This window comes from Meles meles, chromosome 2, assembly GCF_922984935.1.
Source record: "Meles meles chromosome 2, mMelMel3.1 paternal haplotype, whole genome shotgun sequence".
NCBI classification, from domain to species: Eukaryota; Metazoa; Chordata; class Mammalia; order Carnivora; family Mustelidae; genus Meles; species Meles meles.
In genome coordinates this window covers 174,417,768-174,432,212 of record NC_060067.1, presented here as the reverse complement: position 1 = coordinate 174,432,212, position 14,445 = coordinate 174,417,768, and the positions used below count along the sequence as shown (strand labels likewise).

General features: G+C 36.8%; 1 protein-coding gene across 1 annotated transcript in view; it reads left to right on the top strand.

The window, feature by feature from the left end:
• The window catches only part of LOC123936948 (disintegrin and metalloproteinase domain-containing protein 5-like), a 160,432-nt gene that overhangs the window by 125,792 nt on the left and 20,195 nt on the right, over window positions 1-14,445 (top strand). Inside the window, exons 15-16 of the mRNA XM_045997443.1 lie at window positions 3,570-3,660; window positions 4,158-4,377. Coding sequence (XP_045853399.1) covers window positions 3,570-3,660; window positions 4,158-4,377 — 311 coding nt within the window. The remainder of the gene's footprint in view (window positions 1-3,569; window positions 3,661-4,157; window positions 4,378-14,445) is intronic.

Below are 14,445 nucleotides of genomic sequence, written 5' to 3'. Positions count from 1 at the left end.
TATCGAATAGCTCTTGGTACTATAGTAAATGAAATCAATTCCCTCATTTCCTTTTCTACATTTTCATTGTTAGTGTGTAAGAAAGCAACTGATTTCTGTGCATTGATTTTGTATCCTGCCACATTACTGAATTGCTGTATGAGTTCTAGTAGTTTGGGGGTGGAGTCTTTTGGGTTTTCCAAATAAAGTATTATGTCATCTGTGAAGAGAGAGAGTTTGACTTCTTCTTTGCCAATTTGAATACATTTTATTTCTTCTTGTTGTCTGTTCGCTGAGGCTAGAACTTCTAGTACTATGTGGAACAATAGTGGTGAGAGTGGGCATCCTTGTTGTCTTCCTGATCTCAAAGGGAAGGTTGTCAGCTTTTCCCCATTGAGGATGATATTTACTGTGGGTTTCTCATAGAGAGATTTTATGAAGTTGAGAAATGTTTCCTATATCCCTACACTTTGAAACATTTTAATCAGGAATGGATGCTGTATCTTGTCAAATGTTTTTTCTGCATCAATTTTGAGGACCATGTGGTTCTTCTCTCTTCCCTTATTGATTTGTTCTAACACATTGATTGATTTGTGAGTGTTGAATCACCCTTGCATCCCATGGATAAATCCCACCTGGTCATGATGGATAATCTTTTTAGTGCACAGTTGGATCCTATTAGCTAGGATCTTGTTGAGAATCTTAGCATCCACATTCATCAGGGATATTGGTCAAAATTCTTTTTGATGGGGACTTCGCCTGGTTTGGGGATCAGGATAATGCGGGGTTCATAGAAAGAGTCTGGGAGTTTTCCTCCTATTTCTATTTTTTGAAACAGCTTCAGGAGAGTAGGTATTATTTCTTCTTTGAATGTTTGGTAGAATTCCCCAGGGAATTGGTCAGGTCCTGGGCCTTTTTTTTTTTTTTTTTGGTGTTCCAGAATTCATTGTTTATGCATCACACCCAGTGCTCCATGCAATACATGCCCTCCATAATACCAGGCTCACCCAACCTCCCACTTCCCTCTTCTCCAAAACCCTCAGTTTGTTTTTCAGAGTCCACAGTCTCTCATGGTTTGTCTCCCCCTTCCAATTCCCCCCAATTTACTTCTTCCCATCTCCCCATATCTCCATGTTAATCCTAATGGTCCACAAATAAGTGAAACCATATGATAGTTGACTCTCTCTGCTTGACTTATTTCACTCAGCATAATCTCTTCCAGTCCTGTCCATGTTGATACAAAAGTTGGGTATTCATCCTTTCTGATGGAGGCATAATATATGGACCATATCTTCTTTATCCATTCATCTGTCGAAGGGCATCTTGGTTCTTTCCACACTTTGGCAACTGTGGCCATTGCTGCTATGAACATGGGGTACAGATGGCCCCCCTCTTCTCTACATCTGTATCTTTGGGGTAAATACCCAATAGTGCAATTGCAGGGTCATAGGGAAGTTCTATTTTTAACTTCTTAAGGAATATCCACACTGTTTTCCAAAGTGGCTGCACCAAGTTGCATTCCCCCCAACAGTGTAAAAGTGTTCCCCTTTCTCCACATTTCGAACACATGTTGTTCACTGTATTATTAATTTTGGCCATTCGAAATGGTGTAAGGTGGTATCTCAATGTGGTTTTGATTTGAGTCTCCCTGATGGCTAATGATGATGAACATTTTTTCATGTGTCTGTTAGCCATTTGTATGTCATCTTTGGAGACGTGTCTGTTCATGTCTTCTGCTTGGGCTCTTGTTTTTTGGGAGGTTTTTGATGACTGCTTCAATCTCTTTACTAGATATTGGTCTATTCGGGTTGTCAGTTTCTTCCTCATTCAGTTTTGGAAGTTAGGTTTCCAGGAATACATCAATTTCATCTACATTGCTTAACTTGTTGGTGTATAACTGTTGATAATAATTTCTGATGATTGTTTCTACTTCCTTGGTGTTAATCATGATCTCTCCCTTTTCATTCATAATTTTATTAATTTGGGTCCCTATCTTTTCTTTTGGATTAGTGTGGCCAATGGTTTATTGATCTTATTGTTTCTGTCAAAAAAACAGCTTCTAGTTTCATTTATGTGTTATACTGTATTTCTTTTTTTTTTTCCATTTTATTTATTTTTTCAGCGTAACAGTATTCATTCTTTTTGCACAACACCCAGTGCTCCATGCAAAACGTGCCCTCCCCATTACCCACCACCTGTTCCCCCAACCTCCCACCCCTGACCCTTCAAAACCCTCAGGTTGTTTTTCAGAGTCCATAGTCTCTTATGGTTCACCTCCCCTCCCCAATGTCCATAGCCCCCTCCCCCTCTCCCAATCCTACCTCCCCCCAGCAACCCCCAGTTTGTTTTGTGAGATTAAGAGTCATTTATGGTTTGTCTCCCTCCCAATCCCATCTTGTTTCATTTATTCTTCTCCTATCCCCCTACCCCCCCATGTTGCTTCTCCATGTCCTCATATCAGGGAGATCATATGATAGTTGTTTTTCTCCGATTGACTTATTTCACTAAGCATGATACGCTCTAGTTCCATCCACGTCGTCGCAAATGGCATGATTTCATTTCTTTTGATGGCTGCATAGTATTCCATTGTGTATATATACCACATCTTCTTTATCCATTCATCTGTTGATGGACATCTAGGTTCTTTCCATAGTCTGGCTATTGTAGACATTGCTGCTATAAACATTCAGGTACACGTGCCCCTTCGGATCACTATGTTTGTATCTTTAGGGTAAATACCCAGTAGTGCAATTGCTGGGTCATAGGGTAGTTCTATTTTCAACATTTTGAGGAACCTCCATGCTGTTTTCCAGAGTGGTTGCACCAGCTTGCATTCCCACCAACAGTGGAGGAGGGTTCCCCTTTCTCCACATCCTCGCCAGCATCTGTCATTTCCTGACTTGTTAATTTTAGCCATTCTGAGTGGTGTGAGGTGGTATCTCATTGTGGTTTTGATTTGTATTTCCCTGATGCCGAGTGACGTGGAGCACTTTTTCATGTGTGTGTTGGCCATCTGGATGTCTTCTTTGCAGAAATGTCTGTTCGCCCTTTGTACTTCTAAAACTTCCCAGGGTCCCAGGCTCGTGCATGCACCTGCAGCTCCTGAATCCTGCCTGGACACTGCACTAAAGCCCTTTCCCAGCCATTACTACTGTCCGGACCCTGGCACAGGACACTTTTGCGCTCTGGTGTTATATCACTCTCCAGGAGCCAGTTTATGGAGGCTCCCTCACCCTTCTGTTTATCTTCCAATATCTCCCTGAAGCTTCATAACTCTGCCATTCCTACCTTGTGACAGGCAGCACTTTTCTGCTTGTAGAGATCTAGATATATATTCTTACATCTCAGGCTGATTTTGTGGGTGTTCAGAATGGTTTGGTCGATATCCAGCTAAATTCAGGGGACTGATTGAAATGGGGTCCCTACTTTTCTGTCATCTTGCCTCCCCCAAAGCTACCTGAGCAACTTTTTAATGCTAGGTAATTATAAACCTCCTTAGCTGTCACATTATTAATTTCCAAAGTGAGTTTATTTCTACAATGATTATTGGAATTATGTACTGTAATTTATATAAGTTTTTTTTCTTTTAGCTTCTAGAGGTGGTCCATTTGCTTGTTATGATGAAGTAAATACAAGAGGAGATAGATATGGAAACTGTGGCCGAGATTTTTGCAGTTATCCGTATGTATTTACAAATTTATAATTTTGTTTGGGATGGAGGTTATTTATTGCTAAAATCCTAGAATATATGGCAGTTTATCACAGGTTTCTTGTTTTATGATCTGAACTGAACAGTATTACCCATTGCCTACAAATGATATGTATTCAGTGCCTATAATGTTACAACAATGATATTTGTAGTGAGAATTATTTATTTTATTTTACTAATGAAAGAATTGAAGACTGGTGATTTGCTCAAATTTAAGAAGCTAATACAAGACAGACCAGGGCTGTCAGGTTGCAGGTATCATTAATTTTTCCCTTAGCACATAGGCTCACAGAACAAAAATGGCCACATCATACATAAATCAGTGTGCTCAAAAAGTTTTCGGAGAGAATATTATTGACACCTGGAGTTAAATTAGTAAGACTTTTTTTTTTTTTAACTTAGGTATATCAGGAATCTATGTTATTTCAGTAAATAATAAGAGAATTTTTTCTCTGCCCTATGATTCTAGTAATCTTCTATGTGGAAAATTAGTTTGTGCCTGGCCACACAAAACATTAATATCACGTGCAAATTTATCTGTGATTTATACACATGTCCAAGATGAAATATGTGTATCTACATTTCGACTCAATGAAAAGTTACCTAAAAATTCATGGACAACATATGAAAATCCTGAAGATAGAGATGATACATTTGTACAAGATGGCACTGTGTGTGGTCCTGAGATGGTAATTAGAACTACAAAATTTCAAGTGTTTTAACAATTATTTTTTACAATACACCAAGCAATTCATTTTTAAACAGCCTTGTTGAAATATTGTTACTATAATAGTCATTCATGATATATATAATTCATTGCTTTTGATTAATGTATCACCACATCCAGTTTTAGAACATAATATAACTCTTGACCATAAGCAACATATCCAATTTTCCCAGTTATTAACATCTAATAGTAATATGGTACATTTGTTATAGTTAATTAACTAGCAATGTTTATATATTATATTAAATAAATTCCACACTTCATTCAGATTTCTTTTACCTAATGTCTTTTCCAGGATTCCACCCAGAATACCACATTACATTTATCAATTATGTATTCATAGACTTCTCTTGACAGTGACGGTTTCTCCTAATTTCTTTGTTTTTGATGGCCTTGACAGTTTCAAAATCTGGTCAGGTATTCTGTAGTATGTCCCTCATACTAAGATTTGTCTGCTGTTTCTCTTATGATTAGGCTGGGTTTATGTATTTTTGGGAGGAAGACCTCAGAGGTAAAATATCTTTCATCATATCATTATCAAGTGTTGATGTTAACCTTGATCACCTGCCTGAGGTAATATTTGTCAAATTTCTCACTGTAAAGTTACTCTTTACTTTCCTTTCCATATTGTACTTTCCTGAAAGAAGTTACTTTGCATAGCCCATACTTAAGGAGTAGGAAGTTATATTTCACTTTCTTGGGGGCTCAGTAGTTACATAAATTATTTTTAATTCCTCTGCACCAAAGCTTTGTCTGTTCTCCATTTATTTATTCAGTCATTTATTTGTAACATTGTAGACTCTTGGATATTTATGTTATTATGGTCTGGGTTATAATCCAGTACTACTTTATTGATTTCATTGTTCAAGTTTTTCTAACTTTGGCCATTGGGAGTTCTTTCAGTCAACTGGTATCTCTTTGGCAAACTCTTAACATTGTGAGAGTTTTTTTTTTTTTTTTTTTTCCCTTTTTATTTATTTTTTCAGCGTAACAGTATTCATTCTTTTTGCACAACACCCAGTGCTCCATGCAAAACGTGCCCTCCCCATCACCCACCACCTGTTCCCCCAACCTCCCACCCCTGACCCTTCAAAACCCTCAGGTTGTTTTTCAGAGTCCATAGTCTCTTATGGTTCGCCTCCCCTCCCCAATGTCCATTTTTTCTTTTTTCTTTTTGAGTGCTTCCTTACTTTCTAGAATCACAAGATGTTCTACATTGATACTGAATGTTTCCTGCCCCAGTTCCTAAAATCAGCCATTCTCCAAGGAACCCTGGTTCATTGAAATGGGAAATAGTATTTAGAAACCAAGATCTAGGTATTAATTTTCCTTTCTGCTATTGGGAGTGTCACTTTTGGCCCCATCAATAGATAGAGCTAGGAAATGTATATCTATATCTACATAGGATTCAAGCATATGAAAACATATAGATACATATACATGAATATATTTATATATGTATACATGTATATATACTCACACTCATATCTTGTATATATATTTCTATATATACATATCTATATTACAAAGCATGAGGTCAAAATTATACTTTCAAATTGAATCCACAATATAGGTTTCATTCTATCCTCATATCTTTACTTATTTTTGACTGTTTTTTATGATAGTGATATACTTTGACACTTTCTTTGACAGTTATCTATATAAATTCCATCCTTGGATGCCTTTGGAATACACATTAAACTATCTCAGAATTGCTAGCTCATTCCACTGTGAAATTCTTCTTGCCCTTAGCCTGAAGTATATGTAAAAATATTTTATTCAAGAATTATTTGGGGTTTATTCATTTTTTTTCCTTAATGTGGTTAGAGTGTTCATTTGAAAAACAGTAAGGTTTTTGGATTTCTCCCTGTCCTATTCTTTTTTTAAGCTTAGTTTCTGATATGTGAAATACAAAATGATTTTTAAGATTTAAAACTATAAGGGCAACTGGGTGACTCTGCCAGTTAAGTGCCCAACCCTTGATTTTAGCTCAGGTTGAAATCTCAGCGTTGTGAGATTGAGCCTTGAGACTGGGTCTGTGCTCAGTATGAGTCTGCTTGTGTCTTTCCCTCTGTTCCTACCCCCCCCACTACTGTGCACATGTGCTCTTTTTCTCCCAAATAAATAATCTTTAAAAAAATTTTTAAAAAGACTCAAAACTATATATGGTTATACTCAGAGAATTATCATTCTTATCTCTTTACTCCATTCCCATCCCTGTAAACCTTCTATCCATTCTCATTTCTCTCCCCTACTCCCAGTAGAGAAACAATTAGTTTTCATTATTAGTTTCTATTATTGTAGTTTTTTAGTTTTAGTTATCTTACCTTTTATTTTTTGCACAATGGAGCAGATGTGTACATTTCTTATACCTCCTTTGTTAAACAAAAAGTAGTATTACATACTATAAATGCTTTTGCACTTTTTTTTTTTTGCTTAACACATTTTGTGGTGATTAATTTACATCAGTTCTAAAGTGCTTCCTTATTTTATATTTTCTGGCTGAATTTTATTTGATTTATTAAAATTAATGCAATTTTTCATTTTGAAATAATACACAGACATAAAAAATGACTGAAAAATACAGAGAAGGAAAAAAATCATTCATAGTATTATCACCTAGAGATAAATTCTCTTTATATTTGAGAACATGTATTTCCAGTATTTTATATGTTTACAGCATTTTTTACTGTCTTAATATTATGAAATTAATAGAAATATAAATTTTAAAGATACTATATCTTTAATAATTTTTGAAATGGAGAAAAATATAAAGAAGGAAAACCATTGCACAGAATTTGTTTACACAGAATTAGCCACAGTTATTGGTGGTCTTTTTTTTTCTTTAATTAAACTTTTTAATTCTGAAGTAACTATACTTTAATGGAAAGTATAATACATTAGAGAGGTCCTGTCTATCCTACACCCAGATTGTCTTAGTATCTTTAACCTGTAAAATATAAAAAACAGGAAATTGACTTTGGTAGAAACCTTATTTAGATTTCATCTTGTTTTACAAGAACATGTATGTGTGTGCATGTCTGTGTGTAGTTCTGTGCAATTATATAACATGTATAACCATGGAACCACCATCACATTCAAAATACAAAACTGTTCCATCTACCAAAATGGAACTCTGTCATGGCTTCATTTTGAGTCATACTTTTCCCTTGTATATCTAATGCTCTGTTCTAATCAGTTCTCTATCTCTATAATTTTGTCACTTGGAGAATGTTATATTAGTAGAATTATCTAAAAATCTCTAGAGATTAGTTTTTTTCAGCCAGCATAATATCCTGGGGATCTGTCTAGAAAGCCACATGTATCAATGGTTCATATTTAGTGTTGAAATATTCCATTACACAAATACACCATAGTTTGCCTAACATTCATTCTTTTTTTAGTGTAAGTTTTTATATTTTTATTTTATTATTATGTTCAGTTAGCCAACATATAGTAGTATGTCATTACTTTTTAAAAAAAATTATTTTTTTCAGTGTAACAGTATTCATTGTTTTTGCACAACACCGAGTGCTCCATGCAATACGTGCCCTCCCTATTACCCACCACCTGGTTCCCCCAAGCTCCCACCCCCACCCCTTCAAAACCCTCAAGTTGTTTTTCAGAGTCCATAGTCTCTTATGGTTCGCCTCCCCTTCCAATTTTTTTTTTAATAAACATATAATGTATTTTTATCCCCGGGGTACAGGTCTGTAAATCGCCAGGTTTACACACTTCACAGCACTCGCAATAGCACATACCCTCCCCAATGTCCATATCCCCCTCCCCCTCTCCCAACCCCACCTCCCCCCAGCAACCCCCAGTTTGTTTTGTGAGATTAAGAGTCATTTATGGTTTGTCTACATTACTTTTTGATGTAGTATTTGATTCATTAGTTGATATAATGCCCAGTGCTCATCACAACATGTGCCTCCTTAATACCCATCACTTCACTATCCCATCTCCCCACCTCCACCTATCTGAAACCCTCAGTTTATTTCTCAGGGTCCAGCGTCTCTCAAAGTTTGTCTCCCTCACTGATTTCTTCCCCATCAGTTTTTCCTCCCTTTCCCTATGGTCCTATGTGCTATTCACATATGAGTGAAACCATATGATAATTATCTTTCTCTGCTTGACTTATTTCACTTAAAGAAATAGGTCTATCTATGTTATCTTGGCTCAACTCAAAATCATAATGAATTGTTATTTGATTATTGTGCCATTTTTTAATATTTCCTATAAATTCTACTTTATAATTTTTGGTCATAAATTATTTCTTTTTGTGTGTGCATGACTTCCTGACACCATAGAAATACAAGGGACTATAAGAGAATATTATGAAAAATTATATGTCAACAAAGTGGATAACCTAGAAGAAAAAGATGAATCCCTAGGAACTACCAAAGTTGAACCAGAAAGCCCACTGCCATGGTACTGGCACAAAAATAGACACCAGAAATAGCAAATTTGAACAACCTGATTGCCAGCAATGAAATTGAATCAGTAGTCAAAAAAAAAAAAAAAATCCCCAAAAAACAAAAGCCCAAGACCAGATGGCTTTACAGGTGAATTCTACCAAACATTTAAAGAAAGTTTAATACCTATACTTTTCAAAATTTTGCAAAAAATAGAAATGGAAGGAAGGCTTCCAAATTTATACTATGAGGCTGGCATTACCCTGATTCCAAAACCAGATAAAGACACTACAAAAGAACTATGGCCAATATTCCTGATGAACAACTCAACAAACATCCTCAACAAAATGTTAGCAAACCAAATCAAACAATGCATTCACCACGATCACGTGGGATTTATTCCTGGGTTGCAAGCATTGTTCAACATTTGCAAATCAATCAACATGATATATAACATCAATAAAATAAAAGATAAAACCCATACAATCATTTCAATAGATGCAGAAAAAGGATTTGATGAAGTACAACATCCATTCATGATAAAAACCCTTCACAAAGTGTGTTTAGAGGGAACACGATTCAACATAATAATGGCCACATCTGAAAAACGCACAGCTAATGTAATATAATCCTCAATGGGTAAAAAGAGAGCTTTTCCTTTATGGTCAGGAAAATGACAAGAATGTCCTTTCTCACTTTTATTTGACATAGTACTGGAAGTCCTAGCCAAAGCAATCAGACAAGAGAAAGGAATAAAAGGCATCCAAATTGATAGGGAAGAAGTAAAACTTTCACTATTTGCAGATGACATGATACTATATAAAGAAAGCTCTGAAGACTCCACCAAAAAATTACTTGGACTGATAAATGAATTCAGTGTGGTCACAGTATACAAAAATCAATGTATAGAAGCTTGTTGCATTTCTAAACACTAATGATCAAGCAGTAGAAAAAGAAATTAAAACAATCCCATTTACAGTTGCACCAAAAATAATAAAGTAGCTAGGGATAAACTTAACCAAAGAGGTGAAAACTTGTACTCTGAAAACTATAAAATACTGATGAAAGAAATTGAAGATGACACAACGAAATGGAAAGACGTTCCGTGTTCATGGATTGGAAGAACAAATACTGTTAAAATGTCTATACTATCCAAAGCAATCTACAGATTTAATGCAATCCTTATCAAAACAGCACTTTGTTTTTAAACAGAACTAGAAAAAAACAGTCCTAAAATTTGTATGGAACCACAAAAGACCCTGAATAGCCAAAACAGTCTTGAAAAGGAAAAATAAAACTGGAGATATAATTCCAGACTGCAAGTTTTATTACAAAGCTGTAGTGATCAAGACAACATGGTACTGGCACAAAAATAGACACCTAGATCAATGGAACAGTATAGAAGCCCAGAAATAATCTCATAATTATATGGTGATCTTCCAACAAAGGAAAAAAGAATACCCAATGGGAAAAAGTCTCTTCAACAGTCTTGAGAAAATTGGACAGCTATATGCAAAAGAATGAAATTGGACCACTTTCTTACACCATGCACAGAATAAGCTCAAAATGGATTAATGGCCTAACTGTGAGACAGGAAACCATAAAAATCCTAGAGGGTAGCACAGGCAATAATTTCTCTGACATTGGCCATAGCAACTTCTTTCTAGATGTGTCTCCTGAGACATGAGAAACAAAAGCAAAAGTAAACTTTTGGGACTACATCAAAATTAAAAGCTTCTGCACAGTGAAGGAAACCAACTAAACTAAAAATCAACCTATAGAATGGGAGAAGGAATTTGCAAATGACATATTTGTTAAAAGATTAGTATCCAAAATATATAAAGTATTTATACAACTCAACACCTAAAAACCAATAATCCAGTTAAAAATGGGTGGAAGATGGGGCGCCTGGGTGGCTCAGTGGGTTAAGCCGCTGCCTTCGGCTCAGGTCATGATCTCAGGGTCCTGGGATCGAGTCCCACATCGGGCTGTCTGCTCAGCGGCGAGCCTGCTTCCCTCTCTCTCTCTCTGCCTGCCTCTCTGTCTACTTGTGATCTCTCTCTGTCAAATAAATAAATTTAAAAAAAAATGGGTGGAAGGCATAAATAGAAATTTCTCCAAAGAAGACATGCAGATGGCCAACAGACACATAAGAAGATGCTTAACATTAGAGATCATCAGGGAAATGCAAATCAAAACTACAATGAGATACAACCTCACACCTGTCAGAATGGCTAAAATAAAAAAAAATCAAGAAACAAGTGTTGGGGAGGATGTGGAGGAAAAGGAACACTCGTGCACTTTTGATGGAAATGCAAACTAATGCAGCCACTCTGGAGAACAATATGGAGTTTCCTCAAGAAGTTAAAAATAGACCTAGCTTATGATCTCATAATCACAGTACTGTGTATTTACCCAAAGAACATAAAAATATGAATTCAAAGGGATACATGCTCCCTAACATAGCAACATTATCAATAATAGCCAAACTATGGAAGGAGCCCAAATGTCCATTGAATGATGAATGGATAAAAGAGATGTGGTAGATATATAATGTGGAATATTGTTCATCCATCAAAAAGAATGAAATCTTGCCATTTGCAATGGCATGAGTGGAGGTATAGTGTATTATGCTAAGTGAAATAAGAAAAGTACAAGACAAGTTCTATATGATTTCACTCATATGTGGAATTTAAAGAAGCAAAACAGATGAACATATGGTGGGGGGAGAAGGAAACAAACCATAAGATACTCTTAAAGATAGAGAACAAACTGGGGATTGATGAATGGAAGTGGGTGGAGATTGGCTAGATAAGTGATGAGTAGTAGGAAGGCACTTGTTTTTTATTTTTCTTTTTAAGAGTTCTTTATTTCAGAGAGAGAGAGAGAGAGAGAGAGAGAAAGAGACTGTGCATGTGAGTACAGTTAGTGTGGAGGGAGCAAGGCAGAGGGAGGAAAGAAAGCCTGAGGCAGGACTTGATCCCAGGATCCTGTGATCATCGCTTGAGCTGAAATAAAGAGTGGGACACTTAAATGACTGAGCCACTCATGCAGCCTCATAAGAGGGCATTTATTACGATGAGCACTAGGTGTTTTATGTAAGTGATGAATCACTGAATTCTACTCCTGAAACCAATATTGCACTATATGTTAAGTAACTAGAATTTAAATAAAAATTTCAAAAGAAAGAAATAGGAAAACAGTATTAACAAATAATATAGCATAAAATAAATTTTAGATTATTAGAAAGTTCTGACATTTATTAAATTATTATATCTATATGACATATATTAATATGACATATATTAAATTAATATATCTAATAACAGCTTAATATTCTAATTAATTCTATGAACTATTAACTCCAAGAGCTACAATGGAAAGTTAATTAAAATATTTTTAAACTTTTAATTTTATTGTATTTTTAAATTCAAGTATAATTACCATAGAGTATTACATTAGTTTCAGGTGTACATTCCCCCATTTCCCTTCCGCACTTTTGGCATCAAGAGTTTGTTCTCTGTAAAAGCCTGTTTTTGGTTGTCTTTTTTCCCCTTTGTTTTGTTTCTTAAATTCAATGAGTGAAAGCATATATTTGTTTTTTTCTGACATATCTTTTTGAGAGAAAGTCACAAGTTGTGCTTGCTAAATTCAAATTTATTTCTATATAATACATTTTAAAAATAGTCCATGAAAAGGACCACTTCCTTACACCACACACGAAAATAGACTCAAAATGGATGAAGGACCTCAATGTGAAAAGGAATCCATCCAAATCCTTGAGGAGAACACAGACAGCAACCTCTTCGACTTCAGCCACAGCAGCATCTTCCTAGGAACATCGCCAAAGGCAAGGGAAGCAAGGGCAAAAATGAACTATTGGAGGGGAGTCAAGATGGCGGGGAAGTAGGATGAGGCACCATTTCAACCTGTACCCTAAAGTGAGCTGATTACCTACCAAAGAACTCCGACCACCCATGAAATCAGCCTGAGATCAGAATTATACACGTCTGGATCTCTACAGGAGGAGAAGATGCCAGTGGCAGGTAAAGCAGACTGGGAACGTCAGACTGATATCGGAAGATAAACAAAAGGGGGAGGGAGCCACCAGAGGTGACCGATTGGAAAGTAACACCCCAACACGAGAGTGCTCTGCGTCTGGGGACCAGCATTAACTTGGAGTCTGGTTGAAAGCACTCAAAAACAAACAGCAAAGGATCGCGGGGGGTAATAGTGGGAACCTGGGCGGTTAGGGTCAGGGACCTAAGTCCCCGGACCCAGGACAGCCTCCCCTGGCGTGGAGCCAGAGAAAGTGCGTCGGAGAAATCAGGTCTCTGTCCCTGAGCCGCCAGTGCACCTGAATGCCAGCGCGCCCGAGAACAAGTGGGGTCTGGCTCCTGTGAGGGGCTGGGAGCCTGGCCAGACGGCAATCCTGAAACGCACGCGTCCCACACCCTCCCTTGGGATAGGTGCTCATAGGCGCTAGCCTGGAGCTCTGGCAGCCGGAAAAACCAGACATTCCCAGCCCGGGACAGCGGGGAAATCTCAGTGTGCGATCTCTGCTCAGAACCTCTCTGGCGGTCTGGAGCTGCCTAGACAGCCACCGCTGCCCTGGTTTTGGGTACAACGAGGAGCTCCTGCATCCCCAGGGACAGTGACTCAGAACCAACTCTGCCAGCAGCTTTTGCAAAACAGTCTGAGGCTTCTCTCTGAGAGGGAGGTCGGGGTGCTGTTTGCTCTCCTCTAAACCTCCAAAAACCATCAAAAGCTGTCAAGGCGAGAGAAAGCAGATGAAAGAACATAAAAACCCCCAGAAAACAAAAGACTGAAAAAAACAGTTTCCTGAAAAAAAAAGAGCTCACCCCCTTGAGGGGAGTGGGAGGACCTAACTCAGGGAACATCATTGTCTGAAAACCCACGTGGCAGGCCCCTCCCCCAGAAAACCAACCAGGAAGGAAGAAAAAAAAAAAAGACTACAAGAGAACAATCACCACTACTTCATAAATACAACTTTTATTTTTAACTCTTTACCAATATTCTGGTTCTTTTTTTTTATACATACAGATAATTTTTTAACCTATTTACCATCACACTGAGATGTCCAGTACATCAAATTCTTTAATAACCTTCTAACCTGAACTTTTTGATACATACACCCGTGTTTTTCTTTTGTTTTTCTATTTTTTTAATTCTTTTTTAATTTTAACTTAGTTTAGTCTAGTTTATTCTTTTTTAATTTTTATTTTCTACTATACATATAGAGTTAAACTTCAAGGTAATCCCCTTTCCCCAATCAATGCTACCCCTATAGGCAAACCAGTTTCTAATCCCCCTGTAACTTAGGAAAGTTGAGTCCCTTAACAAAAACATCAAGATACCTTCAGGAAGAATCAAAATAACCTTCCTCACCCACACTGAGAATCTATAACCATTCTCCCAATTTTTCCTTCTGTCAGTGTTTCTGTGAATTTGTGTTTGTCCTGATAATATATAAACCTTATACTTGGGGTTCTTTCTGATGAGGTTCTTCCCTTTTTTTTTGCTTATATATACATATTTTTTTCTCTTGTCATATACTTTTATCACTCTTTTTGCCTGTCTGTTTTTGTTTGTAT